The sequence below is a fragment of the Aegilops tauschii genome, chromosome 7 (genome assembly GCF_002575655.3).
Source record: "Aegilops tauschii subsp. strangulata cultivar AL8/78 chromosome 7, Aet v6.0, whole genome shotgun sequence".
In the NCBI taxonomy this organism is placed as follows: domain Eukaryota; kingdom Viridiplantae; phylum Streptophyta; class Magnoliopsida; order Poales; family Poaceae; genus Aegilops; species Aegilops tauschii.
In genome coordinates, this window is record NC_053041.3 from 55,469,326 (window position 1) to 55,496,263 (window position 26,938).

At 41.4% G+C, this 26,938-nt stretch overlaps 2 protein-coding genes and 1 pseudogene across 9 annotated transcripts; all 3 read right to left on the reverse strand.

Annotated features, from left to right (window-relative positions):
- Window positions 1-1,763: 1,763 nt before the first annotated feature.
- LOC109755852 (phosphomannomutase) lies at window positions 1,764-4,583 on the reverse strand. The gene is made up of 10 exons (XM_020314733.4): window positions 4,305-4,583; window positions 4,101-4,167; window positions 3,890-3,966; window positions 3,769-3,804; window positions 3,585-3,640; window positions 3,418-3,517; window positions 3,248-3,343; window positions 3,081-3,170; window positions 2,811-2,862; window positions 1,764-2,162 (listed from the first exon to the last, which is right to left on the reverse strand). The coding sequence occupies exons 1-10, from the start codon at window positions 4,422-4,424 to the stop codon at window positions 2,107-2,109; spliced, it is 750 nt and encodes a 249-aa protein (XP_020170322.1). The 5' UTR covers window positions 4,425-4,583; the 3' UTR covers window positions 1,764-2,106.
- Window positions 4,584-19,621: 15,038 nt separating this feature from the next.
- On the reverse strand, window positions 19,622-22,447 carry LOC141026795 (putative disease resistance protein RGA3; annotated as a pseudogene).
- LOC123494653 (cysteine-rich receptor-like protein kinase 6) lies at window positions 19,952-26,507 on the reverse strand. 8 transcript variants are annotated; one of them, XR_012189005.1, is made up of 11 exons: window positions 26,185-26,479; window positions 25,965-26,085; window positions 25,802-25,870; window positions 25,567-25,665; window positions 24,827-25,010; window positions 24,470-24,725; window positions 23,952-24,174; window positions 23,726-23,849; window positions 22,897-23,112; window positions 21,470-22,611; window positions 19,952-20,156 (listed from the first exon to the last, which is right to left on the reverse strand). XR_012189005.1 is itself a non-coding variant. In XM_073503431.1 (10 exons), the coding sequence occupies exons 5-10, from the start codon at window positions 24,986-24,988 to the stop codon at window positions 22,453-22,455; spliced, it is 1,140 nt and encodes a 379-aa protein (XP_073359532.1). In that variant the 5' UTR covers window positions 24,989-25,470; window positions 25,567-25,665; window positions 25,802-25,870; window positions 25,965-26,076; window positions 26,185-26,507; the 3' UTR covers window positions 21,937-22,452. The 8 variants fall into 8 exon arrangements, 4 of the variants coding, with proteins under 4 accessions (XP_073359532.1, XP_073359531.1, XP_073359533.1 ...); XR_012189004.1 differs by having other exon boundaries at window positions 24,827-25,470; window positions 25,567-25,870; window positions 25,965-26,076; window positions 26,185-26,502; XR_012189003.1 differs by having other exon boundaries at window positions 24,827-25,470; window positions 25,567-25,870; window positions 26,185-26,502.
- Between the last annotated feature and the right edge of the window lie 431 nt (window positions 26,508-26,938).

The window sequence follows — 26,938 nt, forward strand, 5'->3', positions numbered from 1 at the left end:
TGTCCTTGTGATTTCCCAAAGTTTGCCACGAAATGATTAGCATTATTTTAGCATCGACGAATATGAGTAATACAAGAACTACATTCCTCCAAACTTCCTTCAATTTCTTCGATCAGAAAATAGATTTTATAATCGAGATATAAAATTCAACTACCTTATGTTACCTCTGACATAGGGGAACATACATCCACTTGTTTATAAGTCGAGAGTTATTGCAAGCTTCATTCTTAGCATCAATAGTTGGATGGATAAAGAGAGAACAAAAAGAGGGCCAGGGCATCCTTATAGTCTTAAACACTAATGGCAGAGTCAATCTAGTGTGCTAGGTGGGATTTTGAACCACTCAAGTGATGGTTAAATCCGTCATAATTCCATCAATCCTAGATGGATAACCATCCAGTAGAACGATAGAAAAGGATCCAAACCATTCTATCTCTACTGGAGTACTGAGATTTGATCGTGCCCATGCAATACACTAGTACAATTTGAACTAGGCAATGTAAACATTAAAACATTTTCCTTGCCATTTATGATTTAGGTTTGCTTTACAAGCCCCTCCACATGTACTCTTTTATCACATAATTTGATCCACAATATAAAATGATCTCCTCCCTACCAGATCTCTCAAAGTAAAACCATGCATGTCACATGACCAAACACATACGTCTCTTAATTCACACAATAAATTGATGGCGGCGGTTACTGTCAGGCAGGATATACATTCTCGGTCACCTCTCCTTGAAAGCAATGAACACCAAGCCTATCACAGCGCTAGATCAAACAAGTCGCTCGTGTATATTTTCTTCTAGGATACAATGTTGACTAGTCAGCGGAGAAAAAAGCGACCGCAATAACTGGACAAGACAGGCATCTCCTTCATTTGTCACTCAAGTGCTACTACTTGTAGTTTAATTTAATCTCTTAGCTGCTAGGAAACTATTACTGTCAACTTGAAGCATGGGGCTGTAAAAAGGGCAAAGCATGAACTAATCATTCATGAATTACTTGATTACCTGCTAATGTCATCATCAGCTCTTAATTTGGACTTTTGCCACACAAATATGGCAATGTAGTAAGTCAATTCAAAGGGAATTAAAGTAGGCATGTGACTCTTTGAAAAATTCAGTGCAAACAAAACTAAAGCCCCTTATGGGACCGAGGGAGTAATAAATTACTTAGATACATAAAGTTGGCAGTTCGCTATTGACAAATGTTGGACCTCCCCTGCCCTAGTGTGTGAGCATCAGGACCAATTAGAATCAATAGCCATATGCTTGTTTTAATAGCCTTAACTGAAGATCTGTGGCACCTGTGATTCACTGATCATTGCTACAGGAACTATATCTGAACCAGCATAGTAAGGTCACATGATGGTCATTTGGTTTTACTGTTCCAAAATCCCTTCATCTAATTCTATCAGGTATAAGTCAGTTTACCTTAAGCATGTGTAAATGGCAAACTAAAACAAAGGTGAAATGGTCAATTTCGTCACCAGCCTTTTTGCTGGAACCTAGCTCCTTTTTGCTGGAACTTGAATATCTGCTTGCTTACAGGAGTATAGTAACTATTATCCTATATACCTAAATAGTTGATCTCCACTACATCTAATTTCACTTAACATGCAGCCTCCCACCTCACAAAGTTACGGCATACATGTCTATGACTTCATAAGTAATCCTTGCAATTATCCACCTTATACTTCTTAGACAAATCCATGTCATTAGCCGATCATCTCATGCATGCGTTGTGGACAATTGATTGGAATTGGAGCTACAAATTGATCGTTGGGATTCGGATTGAGAAGTGAAAATAGGAAGTGGAGAAGGCTTACATGCATAGAAATATTGGTTGGCCTATGCTCTCTTCCCAAATACTGAAGCATTTTTTTCTTGGAAAGCTCTACCTCAAATGTATTGTCCCAGAACGAAATCACCATGTGTATCAAGAAGAGTAAATCTTGGATGAAAGACACAATCTCAAGGAACGGCAACAAGTTCTTTTTCCTGATTTCTAGTTCCTCTACCTGAATCTGAACCTAGCACACTATAGTACATATGTTTCTCTGAATGTAAACAGATGAATGTATATGGGACGATAGTCTGGCAATCACTTCGACAGGAAGATAGATCTGCACTGCTGCATCGTGTCGTCGGGGTTGCTAACTGCACATGTAAATGATTTCTCAGCATCAAAGACAGATAAACCATGGGTTGAACTCAGCGAATAAACTGAACCAGGCAACAGATTTAAAATTGCTAGCAAGTGGAGTAACCACATAACTGTTTCGCAACTAAATCACAATGGGAGTTATGCAATGTTTCTGAAGGAGTATCGAATGCCTTATGGCTACTCAGTTCACTACTCCATCAGCCTGAGGTGCACTCTTCAGGGACTACAGCTATGATGGTGAAAAGGTAGTTTCTGGCAGCTTTTAACATGACTTAAAAATGGTGCTACTTCGATGATTAGCTATGATGATGAAAAGGTAGTTTCTGGCAGCCACTACAGCTCGATCATCAACAATTCAGAGAAGTTGGATGTTAATGATACTGCCTTCATGCTTGAGCACAATACCAAATATGAAATCAGTTAGCATTAGCAACTAAAAATTCCGTTTGCTATTTGCATGCTCTGCAGCACAGCTCATTTAATTCAATACAAAGATGCTCTCTACGTCTCTCTTGTTAGCTATGGCCTTTCTTGTCCTGCAAAAATTACTCATCCAGGGATATGTCCTCAACTTAAATATAGAAAAAGCAACTCCATGATTTCACAAGCATACAAGAACTTTTATCACACAACCAGCATACCTGTATGACCAATTGTTCTGTTAGATTCAAATATCTCATGATCATTGCCACCCTATTAAATAAAATGGAAGGAAAAAGGAAGCACTAGTCAGACAAAATGCTAGAGAAAGATGCAGTACAGTTAAGTTTGTAGTAATCAAATGGGATGTCGTTAACAGTGGCTTGAAAAGTTGCCGAACACCTTGTGTGCACAAAGGTACTTCACTTCAGAAAAGACAATGAGATTTCTTACCTTGGGAGCACTGCACAACTAAAATATACATCTCTCACCTTGTAGGTTTTGTCCCCAAAAAAATGAATTTCTTTGAATTCTTCGAGATATCTCAAGCAGTAGGTTTTGTCCCAGCCTTTTGGGAATACCTGAATTCAGTGATGCAGTAGTAAATACCAAACTGGATATTTCTAGCAGATATGTATTAGTTAGTTACAATACTTACATCAAAGCTAATCTGCCCTCCAATGGAAAATGTGAGATTCAAGTGGCCAAACTTTTCACGAAGCACTGACACCATTTTAGGCCGAATGTTACGTACCTAAAGAATTGAATTGGCTCAGTTCCATGTTCTTCTAATGACATCTTTCCCCTTTCTGATTCGAACTAAAGTACCTTATCATACTTCTCAAAATCATCACGCTCTTCTTGAGTACAGTTCCTCCCTATAGGCGACACATTGATCATTCCATTCCTGAACTCTATGAATGTACCCCTGGGCAAATGTTAACTCGGTGAGTAAAGAGGTAGCAGCGGAGGGAACTCTCGGGTTCAGCGCTGACCTTTTAATTGGGATATCCAAGTCCGCGATGTAATGAAGAGTGAAGTTAATGATTTCCTGTGAGGTAGGAACTGTTAGGAAATACATAAATATAACTCTAACAGGAACACATAATATCACCATCAAGGCCTGAAAACTCATCTGCGACAAGTACATGAGAAGAACGCCACACGACATTGGCTCACCTTAAGCTGTTCATCTCCGAGGTGCGTTTTCAAACTCTGCAACACCAGGCGAAATTCAGCAGTGTACGCAACATCTCCAGTAGTAAACTCAGTGTGCATATATAATGTGGTGGAGACATACTTGCGTCCCCATAAGCTCGCCGTTCCTGTGCGCAACCAGACCGTTCTCGGCGAAGACGTAGTCGTAATCGGTGATGACTGCAGAGGAGAGAACAAACATCAGATATTCAGACCCAACTGATTACGGTTTCAGACAAGGTGAGCAAACAGTGCCTCGCGATGAACTCGGAATCCTAGCAAACTGTTCTGCTGAATCCAGGCAGGCTGGGTACCTGATTTTCCGAGCTGCTCGGAGATCTTGACCAGATCGGATCCCCCCACCAGGCCCACGCTCACAATCTGCTCCCCGGAAGAAACACAGACTGCCACAACATACAGTAAGTGGGAAATTAGATCTTAACCCACACTTTATTCCCCAGTTGATAATTTGCCCGGCGGAGAATCCCACGGAAAGAGAAACTGGAATTAGGCCTCACCTCGCGCAGTCGCTTCATGAACTCGCGCATCTCCGGCGACACCTCTTTGCGCGGCGCGGTGATGGTGTCGTCGACGTCGAAGAGCGCGAGCACGGCGGCGTTCTTCCTCGCCGCCGCCATCCCTGCTCGTCCTCCCGCGCTCCGCTGCAGCTGCTACGAATAAGAAGGGATGGGGCGCACCTCCTCGCGGCGGCCGCGTGATATAGCGCCGCCGCCGGCGAAAGGAGGGGGAGGGGGATCGATGCGTGGGGCGGAGAAAGTCAATACGCGCGAACGTGGTGTTTTTCGCACAATAAATGTTATTTTTTGAAATTTTGTTAACTTTCAAATCGCGTATCCAATTATACGATTTGTCCGTCATTGTTTGATTTTAGCAGGACCAGAGTTTCAATACTAACACCCTGTTCGGAATCGCGCCGCTCCACAGCTCCACTCCCGGAGCGGGCCGAGCTGCAGTAGAAAATCACGGAGCTACAGTATCCTTGCTCCGCAGATTCCAGGAGTGGGTGGGTTGCCAAACAGGGCCTAAATCTCGTAAGTGTGTGTTAGGGCGGAAAAATCATCTTAAAAGTTGCAACCGAGTGAATAATCAAGTTGCCACAATATTGGCACTCCTTTTGATGTCGATACCGCTAACTTTTGACATGCATACAATGGCACGTTCATTATCGTGGAATTACAACTTTATGATACATACAAAAGAGGTTTTCTCAAAACAAACCTCAGCTATATGAAGACAACGGTGGAAACAGATCGTAAATTGGACAGACGCTTCAGTGCATAGTACATTTTAACCAGATAGACATTGCTATGAGAGGATCTCGCGCCGCCATATGCTTTCTGAAGCTGAAATTCATCGACCATGCTCTCCCTTCCTTCACCTTTTTTTCTTCTTAGCGGCAACAAAGAAAACACATCCATAAATTATGTTCGTCTCCTCTCACAATTTTCCTTCAATAGCTTTGCAATTTTCCTAGAAAAGATTCGCTGATGGCACTAAATATTCTTTGGCATGGTTTCAGTGATCGAGCACACCACTGATTATACACTTGGCCACGTAGTAGATCCATGTATAGTCATCACTTCAACTGTCAAGGTGTGGACTACACAAGACTGTGCATATAGCTATTGGAGACGGTCGCTTGGATTTTGTTCAACCGGTTTGGTTAACTATGTAGCCAGCTAAGTAATATAGTATATTGCTATATCTTGGCTTGGTGGATTAAAAAAAGTAAACATCCTCCCCCGCCTATAGATTAGAGAAGAAATAGTGATCGAGGTTCCTCCCCTACCATCATCCTCCTCCGTCGATAGATAGCCGACTTCTTCCTCCTCCTCCAGTGAGGGTGTGTAGCAAGGCTCCAATCTACATGTGGGAGCCGTAGTACCCCTCTCTTGGGACATTAAGTAGGTTGCCCATCTGGTAGCGAGATGAGGGTGTCATCTTCGGTGTGGAATTAGGTCTCCGCACCTCACCCACATTCCAATGATGCTTTTTCGTATGGAATATGGTGTATCCTCATATCTTGTTTCGTCGGTTCTAGCATTTTCTTCTACAGGTTTGTGGCGGTCGCACAAATCTTGTGGAGCGGACAACGTGGATCTACATCTTGTTCCTCGGGCTCAAGTTTCGAGCGATGAAGGTTGGCCAGACTCGGTCTCATCGGTGAGCATGTCAGGTTTGTGTTCTCCGCCTCCATTTGGCTGGAAATAGGGCATTCTACACACCTTCTCCATTTTCTTCACCAGGGCGGCGATTTGTTGTGCATATCATGGTCACAGGCGTCTTCTGGTCTGCATTGACAACTTCATGGTGGCTGCTTTTACTGGCCAACCTGATAGGGGTGAGTAACCTTGACCTTTACTGGCCATCGTATTGGAAGTATGTATGTGAATCTGTCCTGCTGACCATAATGATGTACTAGTGTCTGCTCCAATAGTCGAAACCATGATGCTAAGTGGAAACATGGAACTACTAAGTTCAGTGCATGGTTAATCTAGTTGTGATAGTCCTGGTGTGCGGGCATCAGGACCAAATTAGAATCATTAGGCTTATCTTTGTTCTAAGAGGTTTAACTAAATATATATGGCACCTGTGATTCTTTCATCATTTGCTACAGAAACTAAATCTAAACCAGCATAGCATGGTCATATGCTGGTCATTTTGTTTTATTATTCTAAAATTGTTTAATCCAAATTCTATCGGGTGTAAGTTAGTTTATGTTAAGCACGTGTAACTGGGATACCTAAACAAAAGGTGAAAATGCTCAATTTCAACACCGCCTAGTCTGCTGATTTCTTGGAACTTAGCTCTTTTGCTGGAACATGAATGTCTGCTACAGCCTACAGGGGTGTAGTTACTATTTATTTTCCAAATGGTCGAATGATTCCCTCTTTCTAATATGATGAGAGAAAAATAGGCTAGTTAATTTTAGCCAACATGCATGCATGTACATAGCAAGCATTCTATCAGTTTTGTGCTTTCAGGACAAGTGCTCAAATGTACTGTTGCAGAATAGAGATGACCATGTGTCCATGTGTATCATGAACAGTAAAGCATGGATGAAACACACAATCAACTCAAGGAACACTCTAACAAGTTGGTTTTCCTGTGCTAGTTCCTCCACCTGAACTTAAACCTAGGACAATATGGTACATATGTTTCTCTGAAAATAATTCTCAAGTTGAATCAGATATGTGCGCCTGGAAGTTCGGTTGTTCTTCTCTCAAAATATTGGTCCAGTGAACCTAATTTTAGGTGATAAAAGTGCAGACATACATTTGAAAAATAACTCGTGCACATGCGTCCCTGATCCTAACAGTATCATGACTCTATTTGTTTCTTCTTCAAGAGAAGCATGAAACAAGATACTCATATTCAGAGCAACACACACAAACAGTCCTATGCTATTATGAATAAGGTCTTTAATGGTCAGAGATATGCATGTAAACTTTTTCAGTCCACAATCCAATATGTAGTAGAGTATATGCTAGGAGGTAGAGTTTATGGTTGACAAAAATGCCCTACGGGTTTGTTCTTCTGTGGAAATAATGCATTTCTACAGAAATCCTTATTCAGCATATGATGTTGCCGTTCGCTACTGCCTGACATGATCCATGACCTAAACCTCTGAACCTGACACGTACACAAATCCTTTCTTAGCATGATATTCAGTTTCAGCTGATATAGTTACATGCCTGTTAACCCTATTTATTCCTCTCCTCTGTTCGTCATTACAATATACTTACTTTAGCTTCTATAAACCCCTCTCCATGTTTTTCTGGACGAACACGATTCTCTTATATATCCACTGTGCATTTATTATATTCACAGGTTAATGCCAAGTAAGAAATATGACAATAATAGGAACGGAGGATGGTCAAATAAAATGGTAACAAACTCAAACTTAAGACCCATGTTCCCATTCTAACTCCATTTTTCTGTGCCAATATCAGAACAATACAACAGCAATTTACTAATCAATAAAAATCTCTTTCATCCAAAAGTCTACATGGCCCTCCATAGTCCATAGACTCCATGCACACTAGGCTTTACCGTACTCGAGGATGTCGAAATCTGACTGGCTGGGGCTTGGCCTCCTAATGTCCTCGATTCCTCCTTACGGGCTGGGTGGTCTTCAACCGTGCCGTGTAACTGCCTCTTTTCTCCCTGCAGGTGCTTGGTCCCTAGGTCACCGCTGTGCGGCCAAAGCTTGGATTGGTGGAGAGTATCTAAAGTGGCGAGAAAAAGAAGCGTGTGGTCTGTTTTCCATTATTGCTCAATGATGCAGCAGAAACGCAGTAGAATAATCATCGATGTTTCTCAAGCCTACGCAATTCATTTAGATAAGACATGATTGCTACTTCTTGCATATATGGACGATCTTGATTCATCATCACTAGAGGAGCATAACTACGTATCTGGAATGCAACTATATTTATCACTTAGGAATTTCTGATGTGAAGGAGCTCACTACAATGTATATATTTATCGGTTTGTGCGGCTGTAAGGTATCTCCAGTTTCAGCACACGCACCGTCTCTCATCTTTTATGATAGAAGCATATCTTTACCGTGTCATGTGCTCACATGGCTTTTATATGATGGTACCATATGCATCTAGGAGAGACGTGATGACAATCTGGCATCCTACATATATCATGTCGTGACGAGTTAATTTGAGAGGTTGTGTTAGTATGGTGTAAACCGACCTCTGGCTTCAGGTTCTAGTTTTAATTTCGAAGCCTTTTCTTGTTACAATCCAAGCTACATGATTTAATTCATCATATTTATCGTTGTTGCTGTTACATAAAACAGTAACAATACATTTTAATGAGGTTTCAGAACTGAAACCAAATATCTCAAGATGTACAGAGGATCATCCCTTAACTTACATGTGCAACCGTTTCCCTTTTGGAAATAACAAGATGGATGTACAGTAATTACAGATGCAATACTTGTTGTGCAACCATCTACCATTGCCTTACATATGGGAGTCAAATTGAGATGGTCTGCTTCAGGCTATTAGTTTGATTCACACCAAAAAATACATCACTTGTTTACAAGTTGTGAGCTATTCTAAACTTCATTTGTAGCATCAATGGATGGATGTAGAGAGAACATAAAGAGGGCTAAGACATCTTTCTAGTGTTAAACGTCGATGGCAAAGTCTCATGCTTCTGCAGGTAGACAAACTTACATCTTGTAGTGAAGTCAGCTCAACCAACCAACTCGGGAGTTCTGGCTGGTCGAGTGACAATGATTCGAGAGAGGAGAGGTGTTGAATAATCTCAGTTGAGGTGGTCAAATCACTGCAACGGCCGATAGTCAACTTACGGAGGGCAGGGAGGTGGTGAAGCAACCTCCACTGATGCATGGGCACCTTGCTGCTACGAACAGTCAAATCAGTTATTGGATATGAGGAGGAAGCAGCACTGTGTGACAAGCTCTCTCCCAATGATAATAGCACATTATCACAATCTATTATCATCAAGACCAATATATCTCTAGGCAGACATGGTTGTATCTTCAACTTCGCACATCGCTCTACGGTCAATGCCTCAAGCTTAGGGAACATTAACTCATTTGCACCTCCCTCCCCACTGGTATATGCCGTGTTCAACTCTTCCAAGCTCTCCATACCATAAAGACCCAGCTCTAGTAGATTTGGTAGTTGACCGAGTGGTGGTAAGCTCTTGCACTTAGGAAAATCACACAAATTTATCTTACAAAGATTAGGTAGGTACTGTTGAAATATAATGTCCGGCCCTCTCTCTCAGATCGGTCTTTTGGTTGCATTGGCTACAGCATGCACTTCTTCATGGTATCGGAGCCAAGAGGTCTTGAGTTCAAGACCCGGCTGGCGCAATTAAATTGCAGCCCACTTTCGGTCCACGTTTAGATCTGAGAGAGAGGGCCGAACATTATACTCCAACACTCCCCCTCGCGTCTATGCTCCTTTGGAGCTATATGACGTGGGCAGCGGAAGCGGGGGCAGGCCGCAATTATTTATTGGGTTTACTGGGTTTTGAACCCTGAACCTGTTGGTTGTAAGTTTATGCACCTAACCAGTTCATCCAACAGACCGATCTTTTGGATGAGTTGGCTGGTGCATGAATTCAATATGGTATCAGAGCCAAGAGGTCTTGAGTTCAAGACCCTGCCAATGCAGTATTAAATAAAACGATTCCACGGCCTACATCGAACCCACGTTTAAGGACTAAAATAGCCTAGACGTGAGGGGGAGTGTTGAAATATATTGCCCACCTTCCTCCATCAGTTCGGACTTTTGGATGAGTTGGCTGGTGCATGAATTCAATAGGTACTGCCTAATCCTCATAAACCAATCAGGAATGCTGACACTCCTGTAACCAATTATAGACATTATCCGTGTGCTGCTTGGTGGCACTAGTTTTTCCAAAACATCCTTATCATCCACAAACCTAACAGCAGCTACAGTCCATTGAAATGCTAGCATTTTAATTTTTTGTTTCCCGATCAGTTTTATACTCTCATCCTCTTTTGCAGACTTCACATCTTCAAGTCTATCTATTGTCAGCATATCGGGACTTGTAGGCTGAAGCTGGGTGATATTGCTGCTACTTTTATCACTAGAAGGATGCACCACAAAGTGTGGCAACAAGGCAAAATTTAACCAAGAGAGCCCTGATTTAATAATGTTGTCCACATTTAGAACCTTCAAATTAACTATTTGAAACATCCTATTAGGAAGCTTCTCTATGTTGGAGCAGCCTATGAGGTCCAATGTATGAAGCTTCCTGAGGTTGCCAAAACTTTCAGGTATACTGGAAAGCCCTCGATTCTCAGATAAATCCAGATGCTCTAGATTGGAAAGGGTGCTGACAGAGGCAAGCAAGATGTCAACTTGATGTTCTGACTGGGCCATAGCATGCATGCACCCTGATAGATTTAGATATCTGAGTTTGGTTAGATTACCAATAACCTCTGTCAGACCTCTCCTATTTGCTACAATAATAAATTGAACTGATAAATTCAAATATTGAAGCTTTGTAAAGCCGCCAAAAGCTTTTGAAATAGACATATAGCAATGGGATAAATCCAGATCACTAGTAGAAAACGGGGCAAAGGTCACATGGCAGTTTTCACATTAGCCCCGGTTCAGTCACGAACCGGGACTAATGTGAGCAATGGACCCGGTTCGTGAGCCCAGGGGGCCGTCCGGGGCCTCATGGGCATTGGTCCCGGTTCGTATGGACCCTTTGGTCCCGGTTGGTGGTACAAACCGGGACCAATGGACCACGCTCCTGGCCCACCACCCTTTAGTCCCGGTTCATACCACAAACCGGGACTAAAGGGCGCGGCCAGTGTTTAGTCCCACCTCGCCAACCGAAGGGGGCTCACACCAGTTTATAAGCCCGTCCCTCTCTGCCATTTAAAGTGAAAATAGATGCCCTTATACAGGGAATTTGACCTAAATTCATAGTAAATTTCATAGAAATTTATTATGAATTTAGGTTGAATTTTCTCTATAAGCGCATCTATTTTCATTTTTTTACATTTATAAAATAAATAAACCTTAATAAAATAAATAAAACTAAATAAACATTAATAAAATAAACTATAGTAACTACAATAAATAAACCTTAATAAATTACGTAAAAATAGCAGCAGTAAAATAAATAAAAATAGCAGCAGTAAAATAAATAAAAATAAAATGCGTCTGGAAGAGAATGTCCGTTTTGTACACGAAGTGCATCCAGTTTATGTCGTAACCCTCTCAACTTTCTTGCACATGCTATGTGGATGAAATGATGATATCATGCCAAACTTTCAACCTTTTCAGAGTTCATTTGAAATGCTTTTCAATTTTAGGGTCTTATAGCTCAAAATAATTAGTAAATGCATGAAAAATAACAAATGAAGTCAGAAAGGATTGAAAAATGATGATGTGGCTTTGAATGGTGCATTTTGAACACACACAAAGTCAGGAGTTCAAATAAGTTTTAAAAAATGAAATCCCTTTGTAACAGACGAGTTTCCCGATGAAATCCTGATACTTTGAAAGAGATTGTCCGTTTTGTACACGAAGTGCATCCAGTTTATGCCGTAACCCTCTCAACTTTCTTGCACATGCTATGTGGATGAAATGATGATATCATGCCAACTTTCAACCTTTTCAGAGTTCATTTGAAATGCTTTTCAATTTTAGGGTCTTATAGCTCAAAATAATTAGTAAATGCGTGAAAAATAACAAATGAAGTCAGAAAGGATTGAAAAATGATGATGTGGCTTGGAATGGTGCATTTTGAACACACAAAAAGTCAGGAGTTCAAATAAGTTTTAAAAAATGAAATCCCTTTGTAACAGACGAGTTTCCCGATGAAATCCTGATACTTTGAAAGAGATTGTCCGTTTTGTACACGAAGTGCATCCAGTTTATGCCGTAACCCTCTCAACTTTCTTGCACATGGTATGTGGATGAAATGATGATATCATGCCAACTTTCAACCTTTTCAGAGTTCATTTGAAATGCTTTTCAATTTTAGGGTCTTATAGCTCAAAATAATTAGTAAATGCATGAAAAATAACAAATGAAGTCAGAAAGGATTGAAAAATGATGATTTGGCTTTGAATGGTGCATTTTAAACACACACAAAGTCAGGAGTTCAAATAAGTTTTAAAAAATGAAATCCCTTTGTAACAGACGAGTTTCCCGATGAAATCCTGATACTTTGAAAGAGATTGTCCGTTTTGTACACGAAGTGCATCCAGTTTATGCCGTAACCCTCTCAACTTTCTTGCACATGCTATGTGGATGAAATGAAGATATCATGCCAACTTTCAACCTTTTCAGAGTTTATTTGAAATGCTTTTCAATTTTAGGGTCTTATAGCTCAAAATAATTAGTAAATGCATGAAAAATATCAAATGAAGTCAGAAAGGATTGAAAAATGATGATTTGGCTTTGAATGGTGCATTTTAAACACACACAAAGTCAGGAGTTCAAATAAGTTTTAAAAAATGAAATCCCTTTGTAACAGACGAGTTTCCCGATAAAATCCTGATACTTTGAAAGAGATTGTCCGTTTTGTACACGAAGTGCATCCAGTTTATGCCGTAACCCTCTCAACTTTCTTGCACATGCTATGTGGATGAAATGAAGATATCATGCCAACTTTCAACCTTTTCAGAGTTCATTTGAAATGCTTTTCAATTTTAGGGTCTTATAGCTCAAAATAATTAGTAAATGCATGAAAAATAACAAATGAAGTCAGAAAGGATTGAAAAATGATGATGTGGCTTTGAATGGTGCATTTTGAACACACAAAAAGTCAGGAGTTCAAATAAGTTTTATAAAATGAAATCCCTTTGTAACAGACGAGTTTCCGTATGAAATCCTGATACTTTGAAAGAGATTGTCCGTTTTGTACACGAAGTGCATCCAGTTTATGCCGTAACCCTCTCAACTTTCTTGCACATGCTATGTGGATGAAATGATGATATCATGCCAAACTTTCAACCTTTTCAGAGTTCATTTGAAATGCTTTTCAATTTTAGGGTCTTATAGCTCAAAATAATTAGTAAATGCATGAAAAATAACAAATGAAGTCAGAAAGGATTGAAAAATGATGATGTGGCTTTGAATGGTGCATTTTGAACACACAAAAAGTCAGGAGTTCAAATAAGTTTTAAAAAATGAAATCCCTTTGTAACAGACGAGTTTCCCGATGAAATCCTGATACTTTGAAAGAGATTGTCCGTTTTGTACTCGAAGTGCATCCAGTTTTTGCCGTAACCCTCTCAACTTTCTTTCACATGCTATGTGGATGAAATGATGATATCATGCGAAACTTTCAACCTTTTCAGAGTTCATTTGAAATGCTTTTCAATTTTAGGGTCTTATAGCTCAAAATAATTAGTAAATGCATGAAAAATAACAAATGAAGTCAGAAAGGATTGAAAAATGATGATGTGGCTTCGAATGGTGCATTTTGAACACACAAAAAGTCAGGAGTTCAAATAAGTTTTAAAAAATGAAATCCCTTTGTAACAGACGAGTTTCCGGATGAAATCCTGATACTTTGAAAGAGATTGTCCGTTTTGTAACATGCCATTGGTGGCACGAACCGGGACCAATTCCACCCTTTGGTCCCTGTTGGTGCCACGAACCGGTACTAATGAGGCTGTGGCCCCACGAGCACCTTTAGTACCTGTTCGTGGCACGAACCGGTACTAGAGTTTCTTACTAGCTAAGCAGTTTTTTAGTCCCACCTCGCTAGCTGAGAGGCACTAGGAGCGGTTTATAAGCCCTGATTGCAGAGACGATGAAGAAGAGGCGCAATGCTCACGTTGCTTAGCTTCAAGCCTTGAGGAATAAGGTAGACTGCATCGAGCTATGTGCAGTGCAGTCTACACTATTCCGAAAGGCTTGAAGCAAATCAACGCGCATTGAGCCTCTTTTTTATTTTTAATCATTAAAAGGAAAAAGAATTTTCATAAAGAACTTTTTTTGATAGAAACTTTAATAGCAGAAAGAATTATCATAAAGTAAAATAAATAAGTAATTAGAAACAAAATAAAATAAAATAAATAAGTTTTTTGTTGTAAGTAGAAATAAAACAAAATAAATATAGCAAAAAAGAAAATAAAAAAACTAAATACAGCAAAAAGAATTTTCATAAAGAACTAATGGCACTAATAGAAAGTTTATATGTTTTCTAAAACTAATGGCACTAACAGACAGTTTATAATTTTGCTGACCTAAAAGCAAAAAGAATTAAAAAATAAAGCAAAAAACAAAAGAAAATAAATAATGCAAATTTTTTAAAAAACTGCCACCTATTGGGCCACCACGGCCTGAATACGACTAGAAACCCAACCTGGGCCAGGATTCAGGCCCGCAGAAGGCCCAATAGGCCCACAGACAGCACAGTGTGACATTAGGCCCGTAAGCCTGCATTTGAGAGGAGCTCGAGAGGGCAGCCACAGTGGGGCTTATAAACCACTCCGAGCCCCTCTCAACTAGCGAGGTGGGACTAAACTTTTGGGCGCGGGCAGCGCAAGGCCTTTGGTCCCGGTTGGTGGCACCAACCGGGACCAATGCCCCCCCTTTAGTCCCGGTTGGTGCCACCGACTGGGACCAAAGGCCTCTGCTTCCCGCCCTTTGTGCTGGTGAAAAGAGGCCTTTAGTCCCGGTTGGTGGCACCAACCGGGACTAAAGGGGGGGCATTGGTCCCGGTTGGTGCCACCAACCGGGACCAAAGGCCTTGCTATATAAGTAGCACTTTGGAAATTTGCGGTGTTCCATCGCCAGTGTCCCCCCGCCCGACGACGCCGCGAGCTCGATCTACGCCGCCAGGCTGCCCCGTCGTCGTCGCCGTCGCCCGTGCCCCCGAGCCCATGCCATCGCCCGTCGCCGTCGTCCTCCGCCCCCCGCCGCCGTCGCCGTCGGCCTCCGCCGCGCGCCCCCGAGCCGTCGCCCCGTACGTCACCGTCGCCGCCCTCCGCCCCCGGCCCGCCGCGGTCGCCGTCGCCCTCCGCCACCCACGCCGTCGCCCTCCGCCACCCTGTGAGCGCCGCCCCGATCCCCTCCTCCTCCTCCCTGTAATATGGATGTGTAGTTAGATTTGTGTAATTAGATTTGTAGGTGTATTATTAATTTGGATGTAATTAGATTTGTATGTGTAGTATTAATTTCGATGTGTAGTTAGATTTAGTTGTTGTAATTAGATTTGTATGTGTAGTATTAATTAATTTGGATGTGTAGTTAGATTTGTAATTTAGTTGTATTAATTTGGATGTGTACTTAATTAGATAATTTAGTTGTTGTAATTTAGATGTGTAGTTTAGATTTTTTTGGTGATATTATCATTGAATATGCAAATGTTTGTATGTTCATATGCAAAGAATATATCAATTTTTTCATAGAATTTTTATGATTTTTTCTGTTGTAATTTTGTTCATAGAATTTTTATGATTTTTTTTGTTCATAGAAATTGTGTATGATCAAAGTCATTTATGTATGTTCATATTTAGAAGAAAAAGAAGGAGATAAAAAAGGAAAATAAGAAGGAGAAGAAGAAGAGAAGAAGAGAAGAAGAGGAGAGGAAGTAGAGGAGAAATAAATAAGAAGATGAAAAAGAAGAAAAAAAAGAGTAGAAGAAGAAGAAATAGAGGAGAAGAAGAAGAAGTACAATAATATATTATTCTATTTTTTCTTCTCCTCCTCTATTCCTTCTTCTTCTCCTCTTTTTTTCTTTTTTTTTCTTCGATCTCCTCCTCTATTCCTTTCTTCTTCTCCTCTTTTTTTGCGTCTTCTTCCTCTTCTTATTTTTTATCGGGTATGTCGTTGTCAATATATGTACCCCCCTCCCCGATAACTTTTAGTAAGTACTACCTAGAAAGTGTTTAATAGAATTAGTTAGAAAAATAATAGAACTAGTTAAACTAGCTAGTTTATTTTTAGTAAGTACTACTTTATTCTATTTATAGTAAGGAAATTAATAGAACTAGTTTGTTTTTTAGTTAAAGCAATTATTCCCGCATCGACGTCGACGATGCCTATCCCGCATCCTCGTCGTCGACTCGGCGGAGGAGGCCGGCTTGATCAGAGGGGCCATGTCCGGGACTGGGCTCCGCTGGGCTGGTTTTGGGAGGTGCTACCTTCCGGTGGGCGTAGGTTGGTGAGGAACCAGCCCGTCGTTGACCCGATCCTTGTTTGGTGGCGCTCGCGTGGGCCAGTGACGGTGCCGAGGCTTCCGGACACTGCGGAGGAGGTACGTCACCGTGTCAGCGAGGAGGACCAGCACGTCCGTCGCTACATGGTTGCGTTGGAGGGCAGGTTCGACAGTACCTGGCAGGTTATTTAGGGATCTCACTGGAGCTATGATCCTGTGATGGTTCCGTCCCTTTGGGTGTCCACCGCCCGCGCCGATGTCCGTCGGGCGCTACTGTTCTAGCTGTACTAGCGATGCTATATGTATGATAGTATTCGAGGTGTATTAGTGATAATATTCGGCGATGTACGGACGCATGGAGATGATGTAGTTTTGCTTATAATTGAATGCATCCTAATTTGAATACTACTTTATTTTGTGATTTGATTTTGCTTATTGAATGCTCAAAGTGGAAAACTACTCCGATCCTACTTTGAATGCTAAAATTGGAGAGCACTATGATTAGTTGATAGCTTATAGGGTTTTTGTTTTCGCAGAAATCTAGGAGCCCCCCCGGCCCCTCCATCATCCCCGCTGTCGTCCCCGTCACCGCCCCCTCCGACATCGAGGTGAGACCAGCCAAATCCTCTTTTAGAAAGATAATTAAACGATATTTCGAGTTGACTGTAAGTCTGTCGAGTCTCCACCATATATGAGAGGACGAAGAATCCCGACTGTGTTGTCGTGGGGGTAGCTTCTCCTTCGTTCCCGTGTGCTAGACAATTTGATGTAATGCACTCGAGAACGAAAGGAGGAGCTACCATCAGCGACGGTCGCAAATGTCAGAGAGGAATCAGTGAGGGAGAGTTCCACCATATATATATGAGAGGACGAAGAATCCCGACTGTTGTCGTGGGGGTCGCTTCTCCTTTGTTCCCGTGTGCTAGCTAGACATTTTGGTGTAATGCACACGGGGACAAAGGGAGGAGCGACCATCACCAACGGTCGAATGTATACACCACGTGAGCTGAGAGTTTTCAAGAAAAGACTCGACAAACCTGTAGTCAACCCGTGATGAATAATAATGATCTAACTTAGGTTTTTTAGTACATATATTTAATTGTAGATGTTTAATATTTGAATTGTATATGAACATAGGAAATGTCGTACTTGGACGACGAAAGTCTCCCGGGGGAGTGCGACTGGTGCCACGACGACCGAGGTCAGTGCGACAGGCCTCACCTGGACGAAGATCGGCGCTTCAGTATTAAGCTAGAGGAGACGTTCGATGTTGAAACGGTACGCAACGACGACAAGTGTTATTTTTTCGTAATTAAGCACGACTTCAACTATTTCAACGTGTACTTTTCATCTTTTACAATTCGGCTATCTTATCCCATGCCATGCAAGACGCTACGTCTTGGAGAGGATGGGTTTTGAAGACCATGAAAGTATGGAAACAAAGAAAATTCACCTAAGGACCCATCATGATATAGATTTTGAAGTAAAGCTGTATAATTCTGAGAGCGTAACCCATTTTGGTTGCAAAAATTGGGAAGCATTTTGCAAGATGTATGGTTTTGATGAGGGTATGCTTGTCACCATGGATCTTGGTGATCCTGACATCGAGCAAGACAATATGGACATTTGGGTCCTTGTTGATACGCCTGCAATTCTACCGCTATGTGAGTTTCTCAAACATAGTTATTAGCTAATTTATATTGTTCATTTCAAAATAGTTGACAGCTTATTTTCATTGACAGCTTATTTTGATTGTTCAAACAATGTGCGGAACATGATAGACAGAACCTACTACACCGATGGCTCTGAGTTAACTTATAAGGAGAAAACTCATCTGGTCGGATTTTGTACTGATATTGAGAATTACAATATCTACAATCAAACTCCTCATCATTATGGTCCTCCATACGTGCCACTAGTGCACGTGGTGAACTACGGTAACTACTATGGAGATACCCTGGTAAGATTTCTTACTATTACGACATCCGTGCATATTTTGCATAGTTCTGAAACTAGTGCATTATCATTGCTAACTATGAAGTTATTACTATGTTTTTCAACAGATAATCCCAGAGGATTGTGTGCCTCATTTGATGTATCAGAATGGTAGGCTTGATGTTTTGAATATACAACCAGGTCATCCTACGAATCTCAACTGTCCATACCGGATTTCTAAAAGAAGTGGAGACATGCAAATTAAAGAATGGAAAAAATGTATGGACAGTCGCAAGGAGCTTCTTGGAAGCAAAAGGAAACGAGGCGCAAGAATTGGAGACAGGATGATCTCCATTCTCCATAATGGAGAGTCAGGGTCTATATTGTTTTATGCTATTTTACCTTAAAGAGGGTATTTCGGTCCTACCTAATACTGATGATCATGTGCTAAGAACAATTAAGTAGGGTTGGTTCGATGACTGTGAGGATGATGATCGTATGACTTGTTAGTAATAACGAGTAGAAGTTGTATGATGATGATTAGTAGGACTTGTTATTATATATGATGATGCATGGTGCGTGCATGAAGAGTTATTATATATCAGCGGGTGAAATGAACATGGATTGGATTGAAGTGAAGGCAACATGCATGTGGTGCGTGTCGAAAGTAGTACAATCCACACTTGATCAAGTCCGGATTAGTATTACTTTCGACATGCATCACATGTTGCCTTCACTTCAATCTAAGCCATGTTTAGGCATAGCAGTACGTAGCGTTGGTAAACCAAGCACGGAGATATAAGAGAGGACACTTCTCTCTAATAGCTACCTAATAACAACCTAAATTAACCCACCAAAACCCCCAAACCCCCCCCCCCCCCTTTCAAAAAAAAACAAAAACCTCAGCTCTGCCAGGTGCTGACGTGTGGATGCCTATTGGTCCCGGTTGGTGGCACCAACCGGGACCAAAGGCCCTCCTGCCTGGGCTCCCCGCACCGGCCACGTGGACGGCCTTTAGTCCCGGTTCGTGTAAGAACCGGAACTAAAGGGCTAGGGCATTAGTAACAACCCAAGTGGATCAAGGCAGTGGATTGTGAATCCACCATGCGCGGGTTCAATTCCCGTCGTTCGCCCATCGCATAGTCCCGGTTCCTGAACCGGGACTAAAGGCCCTTATGAACCGGGGTAAAAGCCCCTTTTCCTACTAGTGAATGCACCAACTGCTTCAGTTCCGCGAATGATTTTGGGAGTTCACGTATTCCATGGCAACCTGATAGATCAAGATGCATCAGACCTTTCATACCACCAATTGACTCCGGCAGTGCTGAGAGATTATGAGAGCCTCTAAGGTTGAGGTAATTTAATTCTGAGAGCTCGGTGATACAATTAGGAATCATCTGATCTCGGATCCTTGGAGCACGAATAAACCTCAATAGTTTCAGTTGACCAACAGATTCTGGCAACTTCCGTATAAGGCATTCACTTAAATCCAAGACACGGAGGCATGTACCTAGTGAAAAGGCATCACCACGGAGTTCTAATTTGCCAGAGTCTAGAAAATGCAACGCCTTTATATTTGCAGAAGAAGTCGCGGATAACTGCAATGGCTTGCTACAATCTGTGAGAAATGCATAAAGGCATCCGTTTCCCACAACACTGCCCTTATTGTTTACTGGATCGGCCAAGATTGCTCTTGCGAGATCATGCACTAGGTCATGCATCGTGAACACTGTAACATCTTTGTCTCGCCATCTATCATTCTGCAGCAAAGAAGACCTAATGGTGTTAGAATTTTGAATTTATTTTGTTCCGTAGAAGTATATTTATGAATGGAAGTACTTCCATTAACTTTAAAAAGAAGTGTAAACAGAGTAGTATATCAATGGAAGTACTTCATGTGGGTACGATATTTCCATGACCATCAATTTGGAATATAGTATTTTGACGTTGTGAGTATAGTGTCTACTAAAGCTAGGTTCTTGAAAGACCAAGCAGTGGCCAAAGTTTTGTCTAGGAGATCACACAAGCAAAAGGTCAAATTCAAATCCATATAGGTTAAGAAGTTACTTAGTACTTTGCGCAAAAAAAAAAACTTAGTACAGTGGAGTAAACAAACAGTTATGCGGGACAAGTTAGGGGGGGGGGGGGGGGGGGGGGGTGACTTAATGGTAAGTTCAGTCATTGATTAGCTCAAATTAACCAGAATTGGTGGTTAATTTAGTCAGCCACTGCTGCCCTGTTTACATGCCCACATCGCAGCCCATAGTCCAGACCTAATCAGATTCAACTATGTCTCTATCCTACGAAGCCTTCTCTTCGCCACTAGATCCTATGGCAGCGCTGATCATGCGGGACATATCAGCGCCGCAGGTTCAACCTGAGGTCTCCGAGGCGCTTGACAAGTAGCCCGTGCCCCCCACTTGTGCCTCAAATAAGTCCCGCCCCTTCGTCTGCCTGATTTCATGTTCTGGGCGATACATGCACCCAGCCTTGTAATCCGGGTTCAGTTGCATGGACCATTGCACCACCCACTGTTCCTGAAAAGTGTCTGTAACTTCTCGTTTGTTCATGTTCCAGAATCCTTTGTTTCCATTTCTAAAACTGAAAATGGCCTCAAGTGCATATACTTCTTGTAAGTGTCTTGGCTAGCTATTATATATACATACTTGGAGGAATACTGACTTGGTATTGTATTTTATTACAGAAAGTAATAGTATGCCTTATAAGTGTGGCTATGTATGCACAAAATGATATACATATGGTTCAGTACTTCTGTTAGACTCATGTTAATATAGGTATGTGCGCTTCGCTAAGCTAGTGATTAACTTGTTTGACAAAGTTAATAGCATTTTTCATCATTCGACTTATTGTTATTGTTAGATTCAGCTAACATCATACAAAGATTGTATACTTGTCATGTTACAAAAAAGATTGTATACTTATCCACTGACGTAAAGAAATTACATAGCCTTGTGCACTATAATGGTTTTGCTCCGGGAGTCGTCATGAAAATATATAGTACGTGAGTTGGAATACATGAGAATGAAAATAGTAGTAATACATAATAACTCACCATAGGTGTCTTTGAATACTGAAGGAAGGACATCCCCAAAAGTTGCATGACATATTTCTCGCAGAGCTGCATAGAGTCAAATATCCTAGACCGCTCAGTGAATCCAAGAGCTATCCATTGGTGAATTAGATCATACTTCACTATATTATGACCTTTTGGAAACACTGCACAATAGGTAAATCACGACCTCAAGCATTCAGGCATATGACTATAGCTTATCAGCATGGACGCGAGCACTTCATGATCTCTTGACGAAGATTCCTCCAAAATAGATATATTCCAGATATAATGGTCTCTTACTGACTCCCACTCATCAGGCGTCTTCCCCTTCAGCGTGTATCCAAGTGATTGAGCCGCTAAGGCCACACCCCCACATTTGATTGCAATCTCCCTTCCTATATGCTTCAATTGGTTTTTGTCAACTCGATCTTTAAAGGCAGTTTTCTGTTTTATTATTTTCCAGCAGATTTTATCTGTTAAAGTCTCTAGCTCGTATGGCTCAACTGTATGACAAATTTCCCTTGCAATTGCTTCATCTCTTGTGGTTACGATAACTGTCACCATGCTGCCCGCACCAACCCTTAACATAGCAATCAGAGATTTTAGTGTATCTGGATTCTTCTCCCACACGTCATCTAAGACAATAAGAATCTTCTTACCAGCAAGTAGCTCTCTGAGTTTAATATGTATCATCTGCCTTTCAGCTACATGGCTCTCCTCTGATAGCTGTGATATTATAGAGTTGCCAATTTTATTCAGGACGAGATTTTGGGACACATAGATCCAAACCTTAGAGTAACCTGCAAACTGAGCATCATCAAAAACTAGTTGGGCTAACGTTGTCTTACCAATACCTCCAAAGCCATATATTGGAAGGACAGTGAACTCGGGTGAGATACTCCCAGATAAAGTAGCCACTATGTTATCTCTTTCTTCAGTCCTCCCGATGATCAGTGATTCTTCCACATCTGATGATGTGTTTCCTATATGTCAGTTTCTTGCTGCACATTAGAGCTATCATCGGGCATCAAACTGAAACGCTGGTTTTTTGTCATATCATATAGTCCTTCTGTCAACTTCTCTAACTCATTAGCCATTGTATTCTCTGGACCAATTGTGGGACCAGGGGCCACAGCTCCTGACTGCAAGTTGTAAGTACATGGAAAGATCACAATAGATATCATGGTCATAATTTCGTGGAATATAAATTCGTGAGATGCAAAATTGTACATATCTGTAGCCTAAATAAGTTTACATTTATTTCAAATTAAACCAAAGTAGTAGATGATTTTTAGTTAAACTCCTTGAAGAATGTGCAAACCAGCTGGGAAAAGCAGCAAGACAGTAATACGTCAAGATGAAACCTTGGAGAAAATGCAGCACCGGACACATAAGAAGTTTCATAAGGTATGTATATGTGACCATACCTTTGCTACTGATGAACTACTACTCGCCCCAGTTTCAGTAGCGAACTCATCCGCATTTCTTGTTTCGCCGAGCCTATCAATTATATGCTGAGTATCTGGTCGTTTCGCCGGGTTGAAGTCAGCGCACTCAATCGCTATCTCAGTGCATACTCGTACTTGTACCAGTTGTCTGTCTCCCTGAGATTTCTCCAACCTACTTCTCCACCTCTCAAGTACCTACGAAATTGCCATCCTGAGTTATGATTTATGTGGAGGAGCAATATATATTTTTATAGAATCCATCTTCCGCATATCCTCATATATATAAAGCAGAGAGGCAAAATAATGATAAAAAAGGGCATGAAATGTTTGTTAAAGGAGACATAAATCGTAGCAAAACCTCATGGCACCTAGAAGCAACAGGCCTTCAGCCATTACAAAGATTTGTAATTGCACAGCAAGCAACACACTAACATAATGAGCAAGAAAATATATAACTATAGGGATAGAGTCACGTGTCTACTTGACCCAGTAGGATGTAAGGACAATTTAACACGCATCACTATAAACATTTTACACTTATAACACTGCTCATCTAGATTTTAATAGAAGGTAACAGCATAAGATGCATCGTGGAAACATGTCATTATTCATACGTATATAATTTTACAGTTACCGATACCATGTGAAAAAAATGTTTGATTCTTGTGCAGCTAATTTTTGCTTTGCAGTACTATGTGATACAAAAATGATGTTATGCTATGTCTAAATGGAAGAACGATATTATACAAAGCAGTGTAACACAGTAATTCTGAAATCAAGCCTTTATATTAGAGCAAACTCATCTTACATTGTCAATATCAGCATGTCCCCTGTCTCCTGTTAGTATCTCTATGATTATCATACCAAGACTATAAATGTCTAACTTGAATGTGATCTGTTTGCGCGTATAAAATTCTGGTGCCAAATATCCTCTGCATGAATATTTATAAATCTAATCAATTAATGGAAAAGGGGATTCATATTCATTCATACATAACAAAAAAATAATATTACAGGAGTCATAGCAAGCTTACATAGTTCCAATTAGTTTTGATGTAATAGCCTGGCTTTGCTTTTCATCAAAGCACCTCGATAGACCAAAATCAGCAATTTTCGGCAACATATTATCATCTAGCAGTATATTTACCGGTTTAAGATCCAAGTGAACGATGTGATTTTGGTGAAGATAATATAAACCATCACAAATTCCATTGATGATTTGGTAGCGCTTTCTCCATTCAAGTCCACAAGATACATCTACAAAACGGAGAGCAGAAAGTTGGTTTTGTATTTGAGAAACTTGAAGTCCTTAGTCACTAAACACCAATGTTTTAAATAGCGGGCTATTGCCAAATAGCGGCGGACCTCAAAATCAGCTATAGCAGAGCTATAGCGGGCTATAGCAGGCTATTTGTACATGGGACTATTTAGCGGCACCCTGCTGAAAAGGCTATATAGCGGGCTATAGCGGAGCTATAGCCGGCTATTTAAAACATTGCTAAACACTAAATAAAATGGATGATTGAACCAAATACATGTGACATCATCCTACCGGTGATGTGCTTATCTAGACTGCCTTTAGGTAGATATTCAAAGCAGAGTAGCCTTTGTCGTACATCTGCTAAGACAAGTTTTCCCTCGCAGTCTACCATTTCCCCTTGTGTGTCAGAGCAATATCCTAGGAACCGTACTATATTTTTGTGCTTTGCCTTCATCAGACGACGAATTTCTTCGCTGAATTTCTTCTCATCCATATCAACCATATCGCAAAGCTTCTTCACAGCAACAGTGCCATTGTCAAGCACTCCCTATAACAGCAACATGCTTTGGCAGCGTCAACTTAAGTTTCACAGAAACCATGATCAAGACGAGGGCAGTTGACTAACTGAGAGTTACTGTATAGGCGTACCTTATAAACCGTTGCAAAGCCACCACAGCCAATTTCTTTGTCATCAGAGAAACTATTGGTGATGTGCTCCAGAAGTGATAACGATAGGGCCTTTGGTTCTGCGCTTTCATCAAATAGAATACGCTCCAGTACTTTTTGTGAGGTAATAGTTCGGTGATCCATTTGCAGTTACAAACACAATACCCTTAAAACAAGAAAAAATGCATTCTTCATGAGTCTATTAGATCTGGCTCTTAGATTCTCATCGCTCATGACAATATACTTCTTTTTCAATACTATTACTATACTACACTTTTAGGAAAACATTAGACAGCGCTACGCTTTAGCATGAGACATGTCACAAACACTTAACATGTCACTTTTGAATGGAACAAACCCATGAGGTTAGACTCTTCTTTTGAATTGCACGTGAAATAGTCTTTTGAATTGCACGTGAAATTCATATGGTTCTCAGTCCAACAAATCAAACATGCTGTATAGGGGGGAAGTCCCAAAGAACAGAGTACTCCAAAATTCCATATAATTCCTTTGAATAAAGAAAGGTTCTTATACGAAAACATTTAAAAGAAGCCCACTTCTCAGAATTCCAATGGGATTTATTTGAATCAAAGATGCCACTGTGTGGATGATTGGTTCAAAGCATCCTGAACACGATAAAGAAGCAGGATGTCCTGTAAGTAAAGACAGCAATCATGCATGCAGGAGAAGATATTTTGCTGGCAGAAAAAAATGGCAATTACCTGAAGAAAGCTCAGCTGCAGTCCTCTGAAGCGATTACATTAAGAAGCTCAACTGCAGTCCTCTGCAGTGATTACCTTAAGAAGCTCAGCTGCAGTCCTCTGCAACGATCATGAATTTTAGATGTTGCCCACTGTCTAGACGTGGATTTTGTCACGGCCCGAACTAGAGGAGATGAGGAATCGAGGAAGAAGAGAGTAGGTGAGGAGAGACGTGCGAGAGGGGAAAGGAGGTTACACTTTTCTCATTGTCTGTCTACAGCATCCACCAACCCAGCACTGTCTAGACGTGCGAGAGTAGATTGATCTGCAGGCATGACAGATTTTTTAAGCAAAGAGGTTCGATCTAGATCCTGAACACAAATTGGACAAAAAAAACTGCATCAGAAATATCCGATTACTCTGTGTGCTGGAACAAGCTGGATGACGCTGCCAATATGCGGTTCAAAGTTTACTTGCAGGATGCAAACGCGGTGCCTATCTCAACAGAGTTGCTTGTCAACATTGCCTTCACTGCATGTGCTGGTTATTTTAGCAGGTTGTTTAATTACAGGGCTAGGCAATCTAAAATGGTTACACAAAATCATTGCCCAAGAGTCAGGATGGAAGCAAAGTCAGTACCTCTGTAGTCTCCCAATCCCAGTTTCGGTCACCAGGAACATCTATTGCCTCGTCAGGTCATCTGAGTCGCCGCAAGCTTCAGCCAGTGTGTGCAGCATCCAGATTCCAAATCGTCGTCAGCCTCCAGGGGAGTGCTGGTGTCCACTGGCATCTGCGCAGCTGGGAGATTGTCACGCCCTAGGGGCGGCTGGGTTTCGCCAGCGATCGGATCGGAGCTGGAGAAGAGGATCTAGATCGGGAAGGAGTCGGAAGGTAGGAGAAGACAGCAAAGTGGATAAGAGCGAACGAGAGGTTCAAAACTGATTTCATTTCAACGATGACTTGCTACAGTAGTCGACCGTTGCTTATTTACGCACGGTTCGTTTACAAGACTGGGCCGGCCCACGGCCGAACAACCACGCAACGCATGCGGCCCAACTCGCCCTTTTGAATCACCCGCTCACTTCTTCTGTCTTCTTCTTGGCGAAGCTCCTCCCTGCCCTCTGCTTCTTGACTGCGATCAGTGCGCCAGTACTGACAGTACCCTTCCCTGGAGAACCAGCTTGTCCCCATGCTGGTGTAGTCGGGTACCTGGAACGGAGTAATTGGTAGTCTTCCCATGTAGCTTCAGTTGCAGGAAACTTTATCCATTTCACCAGCACTTGCTGATGAGCGGCATTGCCTTTCTTGACCAAGCGACGATTAATGATCTCCTCTGGCTGCATAACGGGATCAGACAAGTCCAGTGGCGCTGGCAGAGTAGTGAACACTGGGG